The sequence below is a fragment of the Arabidopsis lyrata genome (genome assembly GCF_000004255.2).
Source record: "Arabidopsis lyrata subsp. lyrata unplaced genomic scaffold ARALYscaffold_3, whole genome shotgun sequence".
NCBI lineage: Eukaryota > Viridiplantae > Streptophyta > Magnoliopsida > Brassicales > Brassicaceae > Arabidopsis > Arabidopsis lyrata.
Window position 1 is genome coordinate 10577421 of NW_003302553.1, and position 20974 is coordinate 10598394.

The window sequence follows — 20974 nt, forward strand, 5'->3', positions numbered from 1 at the left end:
GGAGTTGGTGACTAAAAATTCTTCATGTGAAGACGAGACAAAGCATACAGAGACAATATAAAGAAAAATACATGTTGATTTCTATCTCAGTGGGATTTCCTAATCATCAAATATTTATTATTTTGCAATAAAATTCACAAACTTCTCTTAAATGTATATTCTTACTACTAAACAAATAATCTCATAAGTAAATATTAAAAAAACACTAATGTACACAAGTTTTTATTTTATTATTTTGTATGGAAGGCAGTATCAAAAACATCAAATTAAGATAAGATTAAGAAAATGCAAAAAACTGAAGAGATCGCTGGTTCGAGTGACGCTTGGGACGAAACTAATTTTATATGTTGTGGTTTCGGGTTTGTTGAGATTACGGATTTTGGTCCAGAACATCCTGGTATTAAAAAAAAAATAAGCAGAAAAAATCCACACAATTTTTTTTTGAATTCGATTATTCCTATTTACATTTTCAGAGCGACGTTTTGAAAAAAATCCACTAAAAACTGAAGAAAACTTAATTTTTTAGTGTGAGTTCGAGACACTTATTCTATATTTTCGATGAATTTATAAATATTATTTCCTTTGCATTGTTGTAGAATATACATTGATAAAGATGAAAATGAAATAACTTAGTATAATAGAAATGGTGATATTTCATACAAATCTCAGATGACCACAATTCACAAGCACATAGTAAGTATTATTCTACAACAATTATCTCAATAAAAAGAAAAACTAAAAATTTTAATTCCTTTGGCATTGTTATTATACAATTAGATAAGAGGATTATTAGTCAGGGCGTGGTGAGCCAACAACTTTCGCCCCACATTTCTTAAAATCATTCTTTCTTTGTGTCAATTTTTTCCATTTGGATCCTTATCACATGCATCACGTCTGATACTATTATTATTTTTGTACTAATCCATAATAATAATCAATTCGCTTTAAAAATTAAAATTACCTTATTGAGTTTGACATTTCATGGCCGGTTCCGAAATTAGGCCCGTTTCTTTATTAAGGCCCAATTTACTTCATACATCGAAATGGAAATAGACTGGATAGCTACGTTTGAGAAGTTAACATGTCGTTCTTTCAACTACAGTTCAAGAATGCTAGGATTTGAACTTATTCTATGTGATTTTTTTGATAAACCCTATCAGCTGATCCGGTCAGTCCCGGTAGAAACGCACAGAAGTGTTTCAGAGTGAACTTCTCCCCAAAAGACCACCACATTGTCTATCCCGAGTTTGGAATGTTTTTCGACTAATGTCAGATGTAGTCAGATCGCCTGTTACTGACTACCAAGTAAACTATGTTGTTTTTTATTGTTTCCAGCGTAGATCGAACCTGAATTAGTTTCTTCCAACATTTCTCCAATTTTCAACTACCACTGGACCACAGCTGTGTGGCAGATTATTCCATGTGGTTCTAACCAACCGTTGTTAATATCGTAAGGAAAGGATTTATCGTCTTTCTTCATCGGTCTATATATGTGATCTATATAATGGTTTAGGTATATAGTCACAGTGAAACAATATTAGAGATAATAAAAAATGCTGTAGTGTCGTATTTTTGTTCTATCCATGACTTACAGTTGCAGATTAAGGCAAAAGAATGAAAGAAAGCTGAGAGGATTCATTTATTCTTTTATCATAAGATTTAACGGATTAAACAAAATTAGTTTTGGATAGAAAGATTAGCAATCATACACGCAATCGCACAATATAGTAATAGTTTCCGGAGGGAAAGAAAAATAAGTAACAGTGCCAACACCATTGTATTTAGCCATGCATTTTTCTTTGCATATATCTTCTCCAGAACAAGCCCATCCAGCTTTACACTTTTTTGCTTCTCCTACCATTTTTTGGTTCTCTATATATCAAAACAAGACTAAAACATTTTATTTACATAGTTTATCTTTCTCTTAGTTTTATATTTTAGTTTATTTTTTCTCAGTTCTAAACAAGAACACAACAAAATGTATGTGTCATCTCATTTTTGCAGGTTAAATGATGAAATTAATATAATAAATAATGATAATGATATAGCAAACACAATTACCTGAAGAAGAAATGACGAAAACGACAATTAGTACGAATAGGAGAGAAGAGTTCTTCATTTTTTTTACTGGGTTTTTGAAAATTTATGATGATTTTAGAAGATTTTTTACAAGTCAAAAATTAATAACACCAAATTTTAAGAGAGTTTAATAACAACTCTAAGAGGATGTTATGGTTGGTAATTTAAATAGTGTTTTAATAACTTAAAATGTTATGTAGAATCTATAGTTTTTCAGTCAAGATTTTATTAAATCTAAATCTAAATCTTTCCGTACATAAAAGAGTTTAATACATATTCTAAATTTGGGGTTATTGGATTCGAATTTTATAAAGTCAATAAAAGTTTTGTGTTATTTAACAAAAATAAAAGAATCTCTGATTGTTAATGAATTAAATTGTTATGTTATTGGTTTATGATTTTATATATTTTTTTTCACAAAATAAAATCATGTTAAGTATCATCAAAACAGAGAGATTGTTTGGGAAACTTTACGAGATTATGGAAAAACTAATCAACAAGATTATAGAAAACTCTTTATCAATCGTTTAGAATATTTTATTTATTTATTTTCGATGATTTTATCAAAGTCATCAAAACACTATTTAAATCACAAATTAACACCAAAAAAACAAATGTAACCGTTATGAAGATGCGGAATTCGATTTAAACATTGAGATCTTATTGAACATTTTTTTTTTCTTAGAATGCCAACCTTCTACTATAAGATTCACACATCACTAACATGAAAGAAATCATTTCATTTAGACCAACATATTTAATAATGCTACGGCTAGTTATCTGTGCAATGTAGAACATCATCAAACATCATATAAACAATGTTTTGAAATATGATAGAATTGTGATGGTGAGTAGCCAGCATTCTCATTTATTCTTCGTTAAAATTGTGTCTACCTAATTTCCAAATTTCTTTTCTTACTTGTAGTTTCAATAATTATGTCCACTATTTAGGTCGAAGTGGTAGATCACATTAGATTAGTTTTTTATGCAACTTGACAAAAAAAAAAAAATCCAACGGCTATAAATTATTGTATCTATCATCGCCAAATTCAAAACAAATAAATTTGATATTGAGCTAGCGGCCGCCAGATCAAAGGGTCAACGAGAGATCGTCTTTCTTCACCGTCTACAGAAACGAGTTTTTTGACTAATGCATATATACTTAGGGAAGTTTAACATTAGAAAGAAAAAAAGGCTTAACATTGGATTTTGTCACTAAGTTTTTTTTGTTTTTTTTTCTTCTTGTGCAAACACTAATGCATATACTTAGGGAAGGATTTTCCACATGATCTAACTCTTTTCATTACCTAAGGTGTTAAGATAATCAACTGCAAATGACCATGCGCAGTTGGATAATTGATTCCATGCAAACACTTGCAAATTGTGTCTTAAATCGTTTGATTTACTTTTGCTCCAAATTGGAAAGTTTATTTTCCAGGAATTTCAAAGACCCTACTTAGCATGGGGGAGGACCGGTACTCCATCAAGGATGATGTAACTTAAGTAAATCATGTATCGCGATCTTGTTAATTATAATTTTGATTCATGTCTAATTCTTTTGAGAAATATCAAGCTTTATATAATAAGATCGAATATATAAAAGATAATTGATAAATGATACAAAAATGGCGATAAAAGTAAAAAAAAAAAAAAAAAGATGTTTAATTTATTCATTTATCATTAGATTTAACGGATTAAAAGTGTAGTTTGGATAGAAAGGTTAGCAATCAAACTTGCAATCGCAAATATAAGAAGCTCCCGGAGCAGGGAAAGAAGGAATAGTATACAAGTTACAGGTTCCAACTCCTTTGTGTTTAGCCATGCACTTTACTTTGCATTTGTCTTCTCCTAAACAAGTCCATCCATCAAAACACTTTTTTCTTTCTCCTACAATTTTCCCATTCTCTATTTATCAAAACCAAATATAAAAACTATTTACAGCAAGAACACAACATAATATTTTGCATGCCATTTTTTGCAATAAATTACCAAAATTAATATATCAAACAATAATAATAATTTTTATTTAAAAATACCTGAAGAAGAAATGAAGAAAAAGACAACTAGTACGAATAAAATTGTAGAAGAGTTCTTCATCTTTCTTTCCCGGTTTGTGAAGATTGAAAAGTGGGCTTTAAAACTAGTTACAATGGGTGTTGAACAAATGTTTAAATAGTTGAATCCATTTAATAAGGGTGTTGAATCTAAGTGGACTAAATGAAGTTTAGAAAAAAATTCAACCGCATTGAGTAAGAGACGTCGTTAGTTTTTAACTTTTATCTATTTGTACTTTAGTTTAGATTTAGTTATCTATTTAAATATAATCCTAAAGTTTATATTATTACTTTATCACTCTCAGATTTTAAACACTGAAAACTAAATCCAAAAATTCAATACACCTCTTCTTTTTGATACTTTTACTATAATTTCGTTTATTAAGATTAGATATAAACTCAAAATTTTACTATACTTTTATTTTATTATAGATTTTAAGCATTTAAAACTGAATTCAGAAAGTCAATAATTAAAAGCCTTTTATTGAAAGCATTTAAAACTGAATTCAGAAAGTCAATAATCGAGATTTAGAGAATGATCCAACGACTAGTTAGAGAATTTTGTTTGGGCATTAAGAAACAACATCAAAACATATCACTTTTAGTTGCAAATCAACACATCTAGAGATTTCCATATATTGATATTCTATAGGTAGTACAAAATATTGCACACACACACAACAATCTCATGTGGGTACAATGTCATCCATGCACCATATGTTAAAGCCTCGTGTGTACGGCCTAGGATTAGGTGAAAAAAAAAATTAGTTCATTAGTTTGGTTCATAGTCCTCATAGTTATTTGGTTAGGTGATCAAATAGCAAGAGTAATTAATGCTTATTTGATTAACACTCTTGTAAAGTTTCTGACCAAGTACAGTATTATCGATTTATATGAGATAATTTACTTTAACTAAAAAATGAAGAATTCTAATTTCCCTTTTTATTATATTGACGAAAATAATCCACAAGTTATACTGATGGACTTTTTATAAAGATAAAAATCTCTACACCCTTATTTCAAACGAATCAACCCCTAATAATTCAGAACGGGAAGTTTGATTTCTAAAATGTTTCGATGATACCAAATTTTTTTCCAATAATAACCTAAATAATTGTGCCCACATTATTTAGAATTGTGACCATGTTATCTAGAGTTTTCAAATGAATCAACCCCTAATACTTTAGAATTTGAATTTAATCAAAGTTTAGTATTGGAGTTCTCAAGCTCGCTCCTCTCAATCTCAGATTATATGCATAATTTCTAAAATATCATCAAAAGAAATACAAGAAGATAAACTTACAAAAGATTATATGCATAATTTTAGTAATATTATCGATGAATCCACAATTTTCCAATAGTAACCTATAAATAAGTGTGACCACATTAATCTTGTGTCCACACATTTCGACAACGTTACACTTATACGCAGAAACATCCACAATAATTAAATTGGACTTGGCGGAAAAAAATTGAATTAAATTGGACTTTAGCTTTTATGTTTCGGACCACAAAACCAGTAACAGAAACATGCTTATTAATTTAATAATCTTTTTATTTATTAAAATTCTATACGAAAATCGCGTTTGTTCCAACCACGAAATAGTAAAAACGCACGAAACGCGTTTTCTGGGCCGTTAGATCTACACAGACCCAAATAAAACAAACAAACTGTACTTTTGAGCCGTTGGATCTCTAAACCAATACTAAACCGGAACAAACGGTGGAACAAACGTCGATGACTCGTAATAGAACGGCGCCGCCGGATGCTGCCATTTCTTGAAAACCGGCGTTTTCTCAACCGCCTTCGCCGTCGTCTGATTCTCAACCGGTGGTTGTTCAACCGGTGATGATTCAGGAGAAAGAGCTAACGGCGAGAGGAGAGGTATAGCCGTTTTCCAGTTATTCGCCGCCGGAGTCGCCGGAACCAGTTTTAAAGCCGGAGGTCGTTTTTGTAGACGACTGGGCTGCCGCCGTAGATCACCGGAATCTGAGCTGCAGCCCTGTCTCTTCATCGTCGTCGACATAAACGCGAATGAAAATCGAGTTCTTGAAGAAGACTAAATAATCAAGATTTGGAATCGAAAAAAAAGCTAAAAATGAGATTTGTGGTGTTCCGAGAAAAAAGGTTAAAGTTTCGATTTTTAGAATCTGTGAAGCTTAAAGATTCGTGTTTGTGTGTGTTGTGTAATTTATACAAAGATGTGAGACGTGTGTTGAGCATGTAAAGAGATTTTTGTGGTCAAAAGTCTTAAGTCTGAAGATACATGAAAAAGAGAGGAATTAGCTGTTTTTATTTTTTATTTTCTGTGGCTTTGCTGGATTTACCTATCTTTCTGTTTCTTTATTTTTATTTTTTATTGTTTTTAAATAAAGAGGAATACTCTCTGTTTATTTCACCTATTTTTTCTATATTTTTAATTTATATTATAGAATTATAGGATATAATAAGACTTATCTAGGTTTATATATCATCATGAACTTAGTGACACTTTTATAAGCTGTAATTCTAGGTTTTGGGTATGTTTAACTTATAAACAAAGAAAAATTATTTTATGTTTAATATGATTTTGAGTATGTTTAGTTTATTTAAGATAATTTTTTTTATCACTTTTCTTATATTATGTCTAGGTTTTCTTATTTTTATAGCGTGTATTTAGATAATTGTATACGTACCATTTAAAAAAGGCACCTAGATTTTATTTCAGTTTGTCTAAAACCAGTTTCAGCTATTTTTTATTCTGGTAGAGTGGTAGTTGCCAATAAACAAAGAAGAAGAAGAAAAAAAAAGGCGATGATTACGATGAAATAATAATGAGAAAGCAACTGAAGAACCGACGTTGAGAGATGATGATGGGACCATTGTAAGTAGGATCCAATGGACTTGATGTAACTGATACTTCATGGCTTCATGCCACCGCCAGTTTTTGATTTTTTGACCACTTCTCATTTGTTGTCACTATTGATTTTTTTAATATCTAGAAAATTCATGTGCCAAACATTACATGGTCCATGAATATGAATTTTAATACAAATCATTATCTAAGAGTGATTTGTGTTAATGCTATTATTATTTGAGCTCAAATTTACATAAATGTACAAATTAAAAAAAATGGTATAAATTGTGCATACTTTGAAAACAATAGTATTTTATAAAATATACTCGCGTAACTCACTTTATTTAACTAAATTATTTTTGCTGTTCTATCATTCGTTAATTTAATATATGGATACCAATCAAGTCAAATTTATTGAGTAATGACTAAATTTATCTCTGAAATTTTAAAACAAGAACAATCAAGAAATTAAATGGCTATTTTTAGGCCTGGGAATTCGAACCGAACCGATTTGTCCGAACCGAACCGAACCGAGATTTGGACAAATCGGTTCGGTTCTTGTTAATTGAGTAAAACCGATCGGAATGATTTTAATCTAGATTCGGTTAACCGAAATTTTCGGTTCGGTTCGGCCGAACCGACGGTTAACCGAAGAAACAAAAAAAATCCTAGCCTAATATTCCCAGCCGCCTATACTCTTCTATCTTCTCCAATTCTTCTTCGATTATTCTTTTTCTTGGTCTTCTCTTCGATTATCCTTTCTCTTCTTCTTTGATTCATCATCACTATCATCTTCTTCATCGATTCATCATCACCATCATCTTCATCTTCTCCGATTGGTTTGCTGCCTCTTCGATTCACCATTCATCATCATCATCATCTTCTTCTTCCATCTACACTTTAATTTCTTCGGTTCATCATCTTCTTCTTCGATCAGCATCACCATATGCTTTGTCGATCATACCACGAGCTTCACTCTTGAGATCTCAGCCCGCTGGTTCTCTTCCTCGATTCATCTTCTTCTTTGCTTTTTTTCTTTAGATACAAAACTCTCTTTTTTTTTTTTACATTTTTCTGTATGGGTTGGCAAAAAAAACAATTTTTTTCAAGCCCAAGAAACTATTTGGCCCAACTATTTTAAACCGACAAACCGAATTCAAAAAACCGAAATAACCATGTCCGAACCGAACCGAACCGAAATCTTAGTCGGTTAGTTTCGGAACAGCTTTCATTTTCCGAAATAACCGAAAAACCGAGTAACCGAAACCGATTAAACCGGTCGGTTCAATTTCGCAGGCCTAGCTATTTTCTTTGACGTCAAACGTGTTAACGTCGGTAGGTTGGATGTGGCTTTTATTATTGACATGACTTGTAAAACTCTTGCAATAGATTGTTGTACAGTTTTTGGCCAACAATTGCAATGATAACTTAAGAAAAACAAGGAAATAAAAGGCATAAATTTATAAACTAGAATAATTAAAATAAGAAAGTAATTGTATATACTTGTTCTAATTCTGTTTGACAACATTTATGTGTTCATTTATCAACCTTTTATGTCAACTTCTTCTTTGAATTTTGTGAGCTTATTCGGTTTACCGTTTATCTTGTTTACGAAACATGTTTAGTCAAATCATTAATCTGATTACGATTTTTTTTTTTTGCCATTTAATCTGATTACGATTTATATCCAATCAAATATACTAAGTCCAACTATCCACACGTTCGACTTATGTAGTCATCAAAGCATACACACACACGTACAACATTTTGAGCTAGAAATTGCATAGGCAGACAAAAGAATGAGAGCACGTCATTGGTTGCACTATATGTTCAATCTCTACGTGGCAGTTCCGATAACCAACAGTTTTGTTGTGAAACAATTTTTAGGTTCAACCTCTCTTATCACCCTCTTTTAATTAACCATTCAAAATTTAATGAAGCTGCCACAACGACCATCAAGCGAGCTGAAGATACGAATTCCAATGTAGAAGTAGTAAAGCTGGGATCTGAAGCTATTTCACAAGCTGAAAGACATATTACATTTTGTTATCTTCCAGCTCTCAGTGAGATGGTAGACAGGAGAGGGAAGGGGGGGGGGGTCCAAATAGTTACTTGAAGCACGCTCGAGAATCTCTGGTCGGAGAGGATGGAAGGCTGACTGCTACTCGAAAAAACAGTGTTTCCTCGGAAAAGTCTATTCGCTTGAACAGGTTTTGGTGAAAGATGACTCACCAAAATCCCAGCAAAAAAAATTGAATATTTCATGTTCTGTTTTCAATTCAATATTTGATTTTGCTGTGGTTGCGATTCTATTTGATATGATATTAAATGTGGTTAGATGATTGTTTCGCCTTTATAAAAGAGTGATTAGAGATTTGATTTTACAATTAAGCTCATTTAATCCACTTAGATTCAGCACCCTTATTAACTTTGGTAATTTAACTTGGTAAAATGGCATGCAAAATATTTTGTTGTGTTCTTGCTGGAAATAGTTTTTTATATTTTGGTTTTGATAAATAGAGAAAGGGAAAATTGTAGGAGAAACAAAAGAGTGTTTTGATGGACTTGTTTAGGAGAAGACAAATGCAAAGTAAAGTGCATGGCTAAACACAAAGGAGTTGGAACCTGTAAATTGTATACTATTCCTATTTTCCGTGCTCATGTAGTATATGTGATTGCGAGTTTGATTGCTAATTTTTCTATCCGAACTAATCTTTTTAAAGTATTTAAGTCTATAAAGGAATAAACATTATTTTTTATCGCCACTTTTGTATCATTTTTCTTTTATATATTCAAAATCTTATTATATAAAGCTTGATATTTCTCAAAAGAATTAGACATGAATCAAAATTATAACTAACAAGATCGCGATACATGATTTACTTAAGTTACTACGATATGACCCGCGGTGTACCGCGGGTTCAATTTTTTTTATTATTCGTTATTTTTAATAAATGAAGAATTGGTTGTGTATAATATCGGTTGTTGTTTGATGTCATATATTCATTCTGTAGAATGGTTGTGATGATTTATATGGAGTTACTAGTATTAAGCCCCTGCTATGCAGGGGCACATCTGTTTTAAATTTAATTATGTTAATAAATATAAAAATTTAATTATTTTTTGGGTTGTGTATGAAAATTATAAAATGTAAGTGTTACTTATTATGGTTAAAATATGTAATTAAGTATGTGTAATAATAGTTAACAATAAAACAAAATAAAAATAAACGATAATGAAAATAAACGGTAAAAGAGGTTAAAAAGAGAAAACAAACAGTATACGGTCATAGATCATATACATAATCTTTCATTTTGTTTAACCAAAATGTAATAACAAATAGTATTAAAAATACAGATGATTGGGATTACAAAAATTCAAATGGCAAGAAAATTTATCAGTAAAACAATTTATGTAATCAAGAATTCTTAAAGTAATTGACAAAAAACTCATAACTTGAACAGTTGAAAAAAAGAGAGTGTATCAAACCACCGCCTGTAAGTACATTAAAATTTGGGTAACTCTTCAACCAAAGGAGCGCAAGAGATTGATTTTATCTTGCCACAAAACTCTGCAAAAAGATTGAAATAAAAAACTGATGAAAAAAGAGACAAATTACATTGTTATTTATGATGAAAATGATGAAAAGAGAGACAAATTGATGCAAAGGCAGAGGTGTTGTTGATATAATCGTGTAAGAACATATATATGAAACCGATCATCCATCTTCACGTTTCTCTCCATTTAACGATGTGGTGCTTAACAATACATAAAAAAATGTGGAACATTGACAGTTTCTCATAGATGAAATGCAAAATAACTCACTTTTGTAATTTCATGGGAGAATGCCTTTGTACCCCCGTCATATATTCTTCTCAACATGTTTATCTTACATTTTTCGTTCTCTGTACAGGTCAAGGTTTTGAATTCGAAGAAGAAAGACAATAAAGAGCTCAAGGTTTTGAATTCGAAGAAGAAAGACAATAAAGAGCTTAAGGTTTGTGTTAGTTTGCTAACGATTGATCCATTGGTGGCTATAAAACCAAAGAAATAAATAGATCGTGGACGAAAAAATGATCGTGATGCGTGGGTGCGATCACGTGTTTTAAATTTGTTTTAAGAATAATAAAATAGGATTAGGAAAGTGAAAGCAAAATTTAAGAGTTTTGCCACGTGTCAAAAAAATAGTATTGCAGTTATTGAAAAAGTGACTGTTGATTTAGTATAATTAGATTAGTTTTCGATATTAATAAGTGTTTCATATGTTTTCCTTTTATAAGTGTTACACTATAGTAATCGTCTAATTTACAGTAACAGTATAAATTATTAAATTGGTACACTTTAACTACTGCTCATTTTATTAGATTTTATTTTTTAAATGTCCGATATTGTATAAAGATACAGTGTGTAGTAAGATGGATATTTGGAGTATTAGTACGTGGTTATGATAAGGTGAAGGTAAATTTGTATACTTTGGTAATGTAATGCTCAAATGAAATTTATTTAATTTACATAGATTGAAAATATATTACTTATTTAAACTTAGCATAGTATAAATTAAAATAAATGTAGATTGCATCCTGGTTGGATTTGTTTAAAAAAAAAATCAATTATACAATAATTTTGTCTTTTACAATTTTTTGACTTAAATTAGGTTTGTTTTGTAGTAACAAACCCTTTGTCTTTAATTAATTTGAATCATATTATCCCATGGTTAATAACATAATTAACATGTTAAGTAGATCAGAAACCCAATTAGAAAAACAGCAGCCCAATAAGATGTATACCGTGAAGCCCATACTAGGTATTTGAGATCAGAGGAAAAAAAAACAAAAAACAAAGCGATCGACAATTTTTGTTACGTTTCCTTTTTCGATTCATAAGCTGAAATTGAAATCGAAACAGAGAGATTATCGAAGATTTCTGAGATGATAATCGGTTCTACATGATCAAGGTGATTGAAGTATTGAGTTAAATTGCATTTTACTATTCTGATCCACTCTCTCTGTTAGTTCTTCTAATGCATGACTCTTAATTTCCAAACTCGAGTTCTTAAGTTCCAAATTTTGATGTCTGGAAACTTAGTTTTGTTAAAATAGCTATCGCATCACAGTGAAAGGATTAATATTCGATTGACCACCTGATTCTGAAACCAATTTACAGTAACTGTTTGTGATTGAATTGATTCCAATGTGCTGAACCTACATACGTCGCTATACTTAGCAAATGTACTGATTTGCTAACCAATTGATCTTGATTTGTATAGGATTAAACATAGTAGATTCATACATTGAAGCTTGTGGAACTCAGAAACTTATCATAACCGAGAAAAAAAATAAGAGAAGGTAAGAGTTCAGACTGTAATTTGGTATTAACAATTTTGGACATATGATTTGAAAGTCTATAACCTGCTGTGTATATTAAATAGGAAGCTTGTATGTTCAATACAACAAAAAACTACTGAAGGAACTTCTGTAAGGGTAGAGAATTTTCTTTGATAATGCAAACGGGAAATGAGAGATAGTGTGAATAGAAAAGATGAAAATGAGCGGCTATTTATATAGTTTGAATTGGTAGGATGCATTAGGTTTAGGTGAATAAAAGAAAATCTTGATGAGCAAGGATTGAATATATTTCGTGATCTTTATAATTGGAATAAGAGAGAATATGCTAGGTAGATAGTTTAGAGAATGTGGATAAAATCTTATAGTTATCACGCAGTCGTTTTTAATAGGCAAGAGTATCTATACCTATTGTTATAACTATAAATATTTTGTGTATCTTTAAATGGGATTGATTAGGGAAACTAAATTATTAATGCTTGAATATAGGTGGTATCTAATAAGAGAGGATTCGTTTGTTTGATTTCTGGTTAAAACTGAAATAAGGTAAGATCCGTGAGATTTGAGATATTTTCCATATCTTTCAAATATGAGAAAGTAAATGTCTTTTGGCCTTGAATGTAGGGAGCATCAAATATGGTAGGATTCAATTGAGAGAATGCGGGTCAAAATCACAAAATTTGGTAAGATTAGAGACACTTATTTCGGGTCAAAAACAAATCAATTCCGGGTCAAAAAATTAAAACAAATTCGACCCGATTAGCTTTTCTTAAAACTGTTACAAAAATGTATAGTAGATGTGGGACTAACGTAAACCGCAAAAAATCCATGTGACGGCGACTCTTTCTTCGGCTTTTCTTTTGATTCGCTGCCCTTAGCATCCACTGATCCACGAGACGAAAAGAGCCATGACAAGACTTGTTCTTGGTGAACGATGGTGTGGTCGAAGAGCTCGTATGCCCTAGGTGTGAACCCATAAAATTTTCAACAAGAAAAATGATTTAGGGTTTTTACTCTTTTTTTGGTGCCTGAGCTTTGTTATCATACAACTTATGATATATCTCAATTTCGTCTCCTTTGTTTAGTTTGTTGAATTACATAACAAAAGAAACGTGCTTGCGGTCTAGTAGCATACATTAATCCACCAAAAACCGGCACCACCTTCTCGAATCCCTTCTTCTGCAATAGAGTTAATTGGATTTATATATAGATCAGTTAATTGTGGTCCAGTAGATGACAAAATATCATGGAACAAAAAAATCTGTCTCTTTGTTTGCGCTTAACGGAAACAAGAAACGGAATGATAAAAAGAAAGTAGGATTTGAAGAGAAAATATAAAAAGAAAGTAGGATTGTGAAGAGAAAATATGGATCTTGGTTAAGAATCTATCATTTGTTAAATTATGATCTCATTCATTGGCATTCTTAAATTTTGCTCTTCTTTGATTTCATAAAACAAATTTTTATAGTATGTTTTTGCATCTAATGATCTGAAGATGCCTGTTGTATTGTTGTAATTGACAAAAAATCAGAAAAAGTAAAATCAAACGAAGATTTTCGGTTTAGTGAGTGTTCAAAGGCATATAGTCTTTTGTAACAAATTTGATTTTTTAGAATTTTGTTGTTACTATTGTACTTGATGTCACTTTCTTTGTACTTGAACGATAGTCCATAGGTGAACAATACACTGCATGAACCAGGAAGCATAACAGCAAACAAACACATTGATGGAGTGTGATATTACTTACTAAACCATAAGCTCAAATAGTTGTCTGATTAAAGACAAATAAAAGGAAAAGACATAATGGGAACTATCCAAATAAAGCAATGGGGTTTGTGAAATTGTCACTTGCAGTTTGCTTTGGCATTGGCTTTGGAAGTTAAGGCCTTATCATCCTTCTGCCTCATTCTCCTTGTTCTTCTGTTCCTCATCGAGGTTGTCGATAGTATGCTTCAATCCAATGTAATATAGCAACGCCCCGATTAACGTCAAGTTCTGCAAATCAATCACAATCTTTGTTAATCACCTAGTACCATGTGATCAATCAATGTATTGGTTTACGCGGTAACAAAGCTTAACCTGAGTGAAGTCATTCAAGTTGGTAGGGAAAGGAATAACAGTTGAGAAAATTTGCGTTGCGAGCTGAAATCAACGAAACATGTCTTGAGATTAGAATCTTCATCAAGAAGGAAAAAACATTTTTTAAGATAAGGATATATGTTTTTACCAAGAAGTAAGCTGGGATGGATTGTCCAAAGATGAACCATAAAGCTCCGGTTGCCTTTGCACTTATGAGTGCGAACTCAATAAGTCGAACATCGAATGCGACCACTTGCATTCCAAAGTAAAATGTTAGTGCCTTTGAACCATATTTGGACAACACGTTCACGGCTGGTCCCATCGTCTTCTCGATTGGCCCGCCATCGCCATAATGATCAGCATAACTAAACAGAGTTGAAAACCAAGCGTTGGGGATTCGAATGTATAAGCGGATAACCGAATCAAAGATTTATTTTAATATTTCTTACTCTTGGATAGCAGTAATGAGAAAGACAAAGGAAAATGTCATTCTCCCAAAGAAGGCAATGGCTGGCATTGACTTTGTTAAGGTTGTGCAGATCATGCTCTTGACCTTGTTAATTGACATCTTCATATTGTGCTCCTAATGTCAATGTTTTCTATAATATTAAAAAAAAATGCAAATTTAGATCAGAATTTGAATACGTATTCTCGAAGAACATCAAATCATAACAGAGAAATCAAGTGTTTACATGAATATTGAGGTCAGGGATATTAAGACAAAAAAAAAAGAAAAGAACTCAAGAGATAAAACTGATTTTATTTTCGCAGAAATTATAACTGTAACGTTTTCAAAACATATTATGTAATCGAATCATCCTATGTAAGAACTAATCGGAAACAATAATCAAGAATCACATGATGATTAATGGCGCAGAGATACTTACTTGTTCCAAAAGCAAACTATGAACGAACGATCAAGGAAGTGATATGATTAAAGCTTCGATGAATCTGTGTTCATAAGAAGAAGTAAATAAATAGAAAGAATATGTTTTAAGATGGATAAAAAAGAAACAATCCATTGACGAAGTAGAGGTTTGAGTTAGTCATTTCAGTCGTAATAAACAAAGACCATCATCATTCACGCAGACCCGGCTTGTTTGCCAATTGATTTAAACAAAAGACTTAAAATTTGGTCAGTATGAAATGATTTAAATGTATTTTTATCTTAGAGAAGGTGAGATTCATGAATTGGGTATTTAAAGTCAACGTTTACAAAAAAAAAAAGAAGACAATTTGCATTAAGTAGACCATTAATAAAAATAATGATATGAATATATGATACATCATTACAGGTGTGCAGTGCATTACCAAATTTTTTAAGAATAATAATACTGTTTAATGAATAATGACATTATTGGTTTTAGTGGGGTTCACACGATAACCATTAACCAACGCCCACATATGATCTCTTCCTGAAGTTTCGTTTGGAATAACCAAAAAACAGAAGGAAAAAATCATCATAAGAAACGTACAATCCTGTTGAGGTACCAAGTAATAACCATCATATGGTAAATATTTTCAGAAAAGTCAGTGGAAACATAAACATTTTGACACCAGTTTTTTTGTTATTGAATGTAAATGATTAAATCATAAAAAGTGTGTTTATAGAAGCAAGCTAATATATATGAGCATATTGTTAATATTAATAGAAGAATAGTTAGGTGTATTATTTGTCATTAATTTATGATTAGGTAAGAAGAAAATGCTTATTAGTGACATTAATGTGATCATGTGATCAACGTGGTCTCGGACTTCTTAATTACCAAACTACATTGACCAGAAATTAACCATTATCAGGAAACATAAATTAACAAAAACAAAAACAAAATCATGTTACAATATCGGATCAATAATTTACCTACAACTTCATAAGCAATGGATGATTTTTTGTAGTGGAAATTACCGTCAAGTGTTCTCCTCCCCTTATGAATGACTCTTCTTTGTCACCTAAGTAAATACACATCTCTCTACTTCGTTTATTTCTATTTCTCAACCAAACCCTTCAATGACCTCTGCTCTCTGACCTCAATCAATCCCTCTTTAACCTTAAAAAGATACGAATGATTTGGTTTTGTTGTAAACTGTTTTGACAGGTGTCCCTACTCTTGCCAAGTTATATAGCCAAGTGTCCAATCCCTAAGATAAGTGTCAAGAGAGCCATCTTTTCCGTATGTGATGAATTGGAATTATACCACACCAAGTACAAACGAGACATAACATGGTATAGGCTAATAAAATAGTACTCATAAACATATGTGTAAAATAAAATAAGAGGACAGGTATGCACCTATACAGATGTCAATGAAATATGCTATGCACATCCTTTAACTATTGTTTTCATATTTTTTTTTAATGTTCTTGATGTAATTAATCTAAATTTTCTTAAATATCAAGAAGCTTGAAAAAAAAAAAAAAAACAACGTGCATCCATTCTTTTCTCCGGAAAGAAGACCAAATCTTCAAATTCATCATCTTTTCATCACCAAACCGAATTAGTCTTGAAAGAGTAAGGCTTTGTTTCTACAAAATCTTTTAAAATTCCAAACTTTTTTCTTTCTGGATCATCATCTTCTTCTAGCTTGTTTTTCAGGGTACAAAGTAAGAATCGGAGATGGATGTTGTGCAAAGAAAAGTGAACAAATTTGGAAAAAAAGTTGCTTCTTTCCCTCATGTTGAAACTATTGGAAGATCTCTCTTTGCCTCCTCCTTCTTCCTCTCTGCTTGGCATGAGTAAGAAACATCATTCTGATTCTTACTTGGAATTCAAATAGATCTAAGTCAGAATAATGGGTTCTGATGACTTCTAGAATTCATGTATATATAAACATTTAAATATGATTTGTAATTGAATGATTCTTAGGCACCATAGACTCCTCTGTTTTTAACAACAAGGAGGTTCTTGAAAATAAATAAATAAAAATAAAAAACAAAAATAAATAAGGAGGTTCTTGATATATATATATATATATATATATATATAATATTTCTCTCAGTTGATGATTAAACTAAACAAGTAGGATTCTTTTCTTTATTATATTTAGTTATATGGAGCTCAGAGCCAACTGGATAGGAACAGAAGATTATTGGAGCCCAAAGTTTGGCTATTCAGGGGACCAGATTAAGTATCTTATGACAGTTAGTATCATAGTGAGAACTCTTGGAGGACTTATCTTCATCTATGGCAGCTTCTCTGGAGCCTTTCTCTTGGTACTAACATGAACACTTTATTTTTAGGAAAGCTTGAAACCTAATGAAACTAAATACTAAAACATTGAAATAGTTATAAGAATAATATACAGTTATTGTAATTATATGTTGCATCACTTATAGATCTTATGCTTTGTGTCCCATTCCAAATCAATATGTCTCTTTTGGGTGCATATAGCTTATGTACCAAGGTATTGCTACAATGATTCATCATGATTTCTACAATCATCATATCGACACTGAAGAATTTGGACTGCTCTATCTCAAACTCAAAAGGGTATAACAGCCTCTATTTCTTCTTTTTGTGGAACTAGTTTTCTTTAGCAGCTCATTTGTTCTTTGTTTTGTCTCCTGGTTTGTTTGTCAGATTCTGAACGAAACAGTGTCGTACAATACTGCATACAACTTCTACAAATCAGACTTTGACGAGCAGCAAATAGAGCAAGTCAAATCAAAATTCCGTGAGGTACGTTATTGAGGCCTACATGTAATAATTGTATAGCTTGTGAACACTGTGTGATGATTGAGTTAATGTGTGTTGTGTAGCTTGCGGATCACGCAATGACAAACCCTGCATTGTTCGGACATAATGAGTTTCTTCGTCGGCTCTTAAGCTTCGTCAAGGGATTGGCCGTAGTAGGAGCATTGCTCTTTTTCTTGGATATGAAGCATCGTCTCAACAAAGCCAAGAACCAATCCAAAGTTAAAACTGATTGAAAAATAAAAAAGCCATTACAAATGCTTTATCTCTATGTGATATTGAACTAGAATCATCTTTTGACAAATGAACAATTACATTACCTTTATTACTTCGGTCTTGAATAATATATAGAGCTATAAATAATTCATGTAGTTGAAAAGTTCAAAATACTAAACAAAAACAATATGACTAAATTTATTTATTAGAAGTTGTAGCCGAATATATAATTGACCACATTAGCACAACTGTTCACGTTCTAGGCTACTAGCCTAGTCGATAACAAGCAAGTAAACATATTTTAATGACTTTTTCACAATTTTTCGAAACCAAAACTAGACAAAACTTGATAATATTTGTTGTAGATCTACAAAACGTGAGAGTCCCGATAGTTATCCTTAATACATTGACTTTTAACCGGTTAAACAAGAAAGACATTTGGTATGTCCAACGATTCACCCTAAATAAAATTGTAATCACCAAGTGTCGTTAGCTCAACTGGTAAAGATCCTAAGCAAAGCTTAAAGGTCGCCGGTTCGAGTGACGCTTAGGACGAAACTAATATTACATACTGTGGTTTCGAGCATGCAGAAATTACGGGCTTTGGCCAAGAACTTTCTGGAATTCAAAAAAAAAAAAATATTGTAATCGGAAATAATGCAAGTTCCGGTCGTTCTGATCCAAAAAATAATAAAAAGAGTTCCGGTCGTTTTATAAGGCAAGTCAACTTTGGTAAAAACTAATTTAGCATTCGCATAACTGTAAATTTTCTTTAAAATACACATTATTAAAAAGGTTTAAACGTTCAAGTCTTTCTTATTATGATGAGGACACAGAAGGTCTTTGTTTTCACATATTCGAAAGTCAGTAATTATATTACAAGTTGTAGTATTTTAAACAATATGTTATTTCTTGACATAAAGATTAGTCATTTTTAATAGGTGTTTGTTATTCGTCTTCCTTTTATATAATCATATAACCTATAGTTTGTGTATTGAATTATTCAATTATTCCATCATCTACCATCTAGTCGTCTCCTTGGTGATCTAAGGACTTTATCATCTTCCTTCGTAGCAAATTCTCTTCGTCTGTCTCATACATTTAAACACACATAGATATACACTTAATAATCTTCCTTAATTTTAAGAAAAAAAACATGGAGAAAACCCAAGAATCGGTGGTTAGATATGGAAGAAAGATAGAGAAAATGCCGTTTCTTATGCCTGCCGGTCGAGTTGTCTTTGCAACTGCGTTCATCGTGTCTGCTTGGAGAGAGTAAGCTAGTGAAATTGTTAGATCTGAATGACATATGTTGTTGTTTCTTAAAGCTAGCTAGTGATTTTTATATTTTCATGGTTTTTTTGTTTGTTAAGGTATTATGGTTTCGGAGTAGCTGCCGATGAGTTAAGACCAAAACTTGGTTTCTTTGAGAACCAGGTAAAACATTTTATCATACCAAAGCGTTAACTAAACACAACCAAGTTAATTTATGTTTTGTTCATTTGCGTTATGATTAATAAAAAAAAAATTGTAGGCAAAGTACATAGTTTCTCTTGGTATAATGATGAAGTTTATTGGAGGGATCTTATTCATCTTCAACACCTACCTAGGAGCTTCGCCTTTTGGTATATTAATCTACCTCTCTTTCGAATTCTTAGGTTTAATATTGAAAGAATAAACGAAATTACTAAAATCTTGCATATGGTTTGATCTTATAGCTTGTATACCAAGCCATTTTGAGTCCGATATTGTACGATTTCTACAATCGCGATTTTGATAGAGACCATTTCACCATTTTCTACACAAAGTTCAAAGAGGTAAGCAACCCGATCCATGGCTTAAAGTGTAACCATAATCAGTATATTTGTGATTATTATTGGTAATATATGATTATATATAAGTATATAACACATCTGATATATATATGATTAGTTTGTGAATGAGACGGTGTCAGCAGATGATGGAGTGGCCATGAGCCTCTATACCTCTATGGTTAACGAAGAATCGCGCCAGAAATTCTGCGATCAGCTTAACGAGGTAATAAATCAGACTAGATAACAATTATTATTATGCCATTGCTTTTACATATTCTTCTTAATGGTTATGTTTTTGCAGATTGCAAGACTAGCCATCTCGAATCCTCTATTCACACCAAGCGAGTTTAACACATTGTTCATTAGGTTTATTAAGGTATTGATAACTTAAACAAGAATAGTTAATTAAACATTAAGAAAGTAATAATTCAGATGAAATTATCGGAAACTGAAATTTGTTGTCTATTATTTTCAGGGTGTTGGAATAGTAGCTGCATTGGCGTGCTTCATGGCGATGAAACATAGGCATGGGGTGCTCATCAAGAAGACGTCCAAGAAGCAAAAAACTAACTGATCCAGTTTGGCTTATTTACTTGTGTCTCAATCAACAAGTGATTTCTTTGTTTTTCAATAATTTTTAGTTTCTTTTGAAGATTTGTGAGTTTTTTCTTTTGGCTATGAATAAATAGCTTGTATTTGATTATGATGTTGTATTTTCATTTCCCGAACAAATTCAAATTTCCTTCGGATCATTTGATTTAGTTTTTTTTAGGGTAATATTACAGACTAGCCAAATTTGACACATAAATTAAGAAACTAGCAGAGAGAGAAAATTCTGTCGGAAAACAGCATGGACCCATCT

General features: G+C 31.6%; 6 protein-coding genes and 2 long non-coding RNA genes across 10 annotated transcripts; 3 read left to right on the forward strand and 5 right to left on the reverse strand.

The window, feature by feature from the left end:
- Window positions 1-1615: 1615 nt before the first annotated feature.
- On the reverse strand, window positions 1616-2013 carry LOC9321619 (putative defensin-like protein 187). Its single transcript, XM_021033678.1, has one exon. The coding sequence runs from the start codon at window positions 1859-1861 to the stop codon at window positions 1697-1699; it is 165 nt and encodes a 54-aa protein (XP_020889337.1). The 5' UTR covers window positions 1862-2013; the 3' UTR covers window positions 1616-1696.
- A 1721-nt stretch (window positions 2014-3734) lies between these two features.
- On the reverse strand, window positions 3735-5484 carry LOC9321620 (putative defensin-like protein 186). The gene is made up of 2 exons (XM_002885508.2): window positions 4116-5484; window positions 3735-3966 (listed from the first exon to the last, which is right to left on the reverse strand). Exons 1-2 carry the CDS (start codon window positions 4174-4176, stop codon window positions 3800-3802), a joined length of 228 nt encoding a protein of 75 aa, XP_002885554.1. The 5' UTR covers window positions 4177-5484; the 3' UTR covers window positions 3735-3799.
- A 186-nt stretch (window positions 5485-5670) lies between these two features.
- LOC9321621 (uncharacterized protein At4g14450, chloroplastic) lies at window positions 5671-6424 on the reverse strand. The gene has a single exon (XM_021033312.1). The coding sequence runs from the start codon at window positions 6158-6160 to the stop codon at window positions 5840-5842; it is 321 nt and encodes a 106-aa protein (XP_020888971.1). The 5' UTR covers window positions 6161-6424; the 3' UTR covers window positions 5671-5839.
- Window positions 6425-10287: 3863 nt separating this feature from the next.
- On the reverse strand, window positions 10288-11038 carry LOC110229764. 2 transcript variants are annotated; one of them, XR_002333163.1, is made up of 2 exons: window positions 10796-11038; window positions 10288-10527 (listed from the first exon to the last, which is right to left on the reverse strand). It is a non-coding gene; the product is annotated as an uncharacterized LOC110229764 (long non-coding RNA). The 2 variants fall into 2 exon arrangements; XR_002333162.1 differs by having other exon boundaries at window positions 10288-10541.
- A 776-nt stretch (window positions 11039-11814) lies between these two features.
- LOC110230412 lies at window positions 11815-13464 on the forward strand. Of its 2 annotated transcripts, XR_002333519.1 has the most exons (5): window positions 11815-11924; window positions 12237-12315; window positions 12802-12858; window positions 12937-12995; window positions 13191-13464. It is a non-coding gene; the product is annotated as an uncharacterized LOC110230412 (long non-coding RNA). The 2 variants fall into 2 exon arrangements; XR_002333518.1 differs by having other exon boundaries at window positions 12937-13464.
- Window positions 13465-14025: 561 nt separating this feature from the next.
- LOC9321622 lies at window positions 14026-16322 on the reverse strand. Its single transcript, XM_002885510.2, has 6 exons — window positions 16298-16322; window positions 15279-15342; window positions 14841-14990; window positions 14540-14756; window positions 14392-14454; window positions 14026-14307 (listed from the first exon to the last, which is right to left on the reverse strand). The coding sequence occupies exons 3-6, from the start codon at window positions 14963-14965 to the stop codon at window positions 14203-14205; spliced, it is 510 nt and encodes a 169-aa protein (XP_002885556.1). The 5' UTR covers window positions 14966-14990; window positions 15279-15342; window positions 16298-16322; the 3' UTR covers window positions 14026-14202.
- Window positions 16323-16791: 469 nt separating this feature from the next.
- LOC9321623 lies at window positions 16792-18445 on the forward strand. Its single transcript, XM_002883363.2, has 6 exons — window positions 16792-16900; window positions 16985-17124; window positions 17436-17601; window positions 17780-17878; window positions 17969-18067; window positions 18148-18445. The coding sequence occupies exons 2-6, from the start codon at window positions 17006-17008 to the stop codon at window positions 18316-18318; spliced, it is 654 nt and encodes a 217-aa protein (XP_002883409.1). The 5' UTR covers window positions 16792-16900; window positions 16985-17005; the 3' UTR covers window positions 18319-18445.
- Window positions 18446-19282: 837 nt separating this feature from the next.
- Window positions 19283-20882, forward strand: LOC9319477. The gene is made up of 7 exons (XM_021033055.1): window positions 19283-19573; window positions 19672-19735; window positions 19833-19921; window positions 20016-20115; window positions 20231-20335; window positions 20414-20488; window positions 20588-20882. Exons 1-7 carry the CDS (start codon window positions 19455-19457, stop codon window positions 20684-20686), a joined length of 651 nt encoding a protein of 216 aa, XP_020888714.1. The 5' UTR covers window positions 19283-19454; the 3' UTR covers window positions 20687-20882.
- The last annotated feature ends 92 nt before the right edge of the window (window positions 20883-20974 follow it).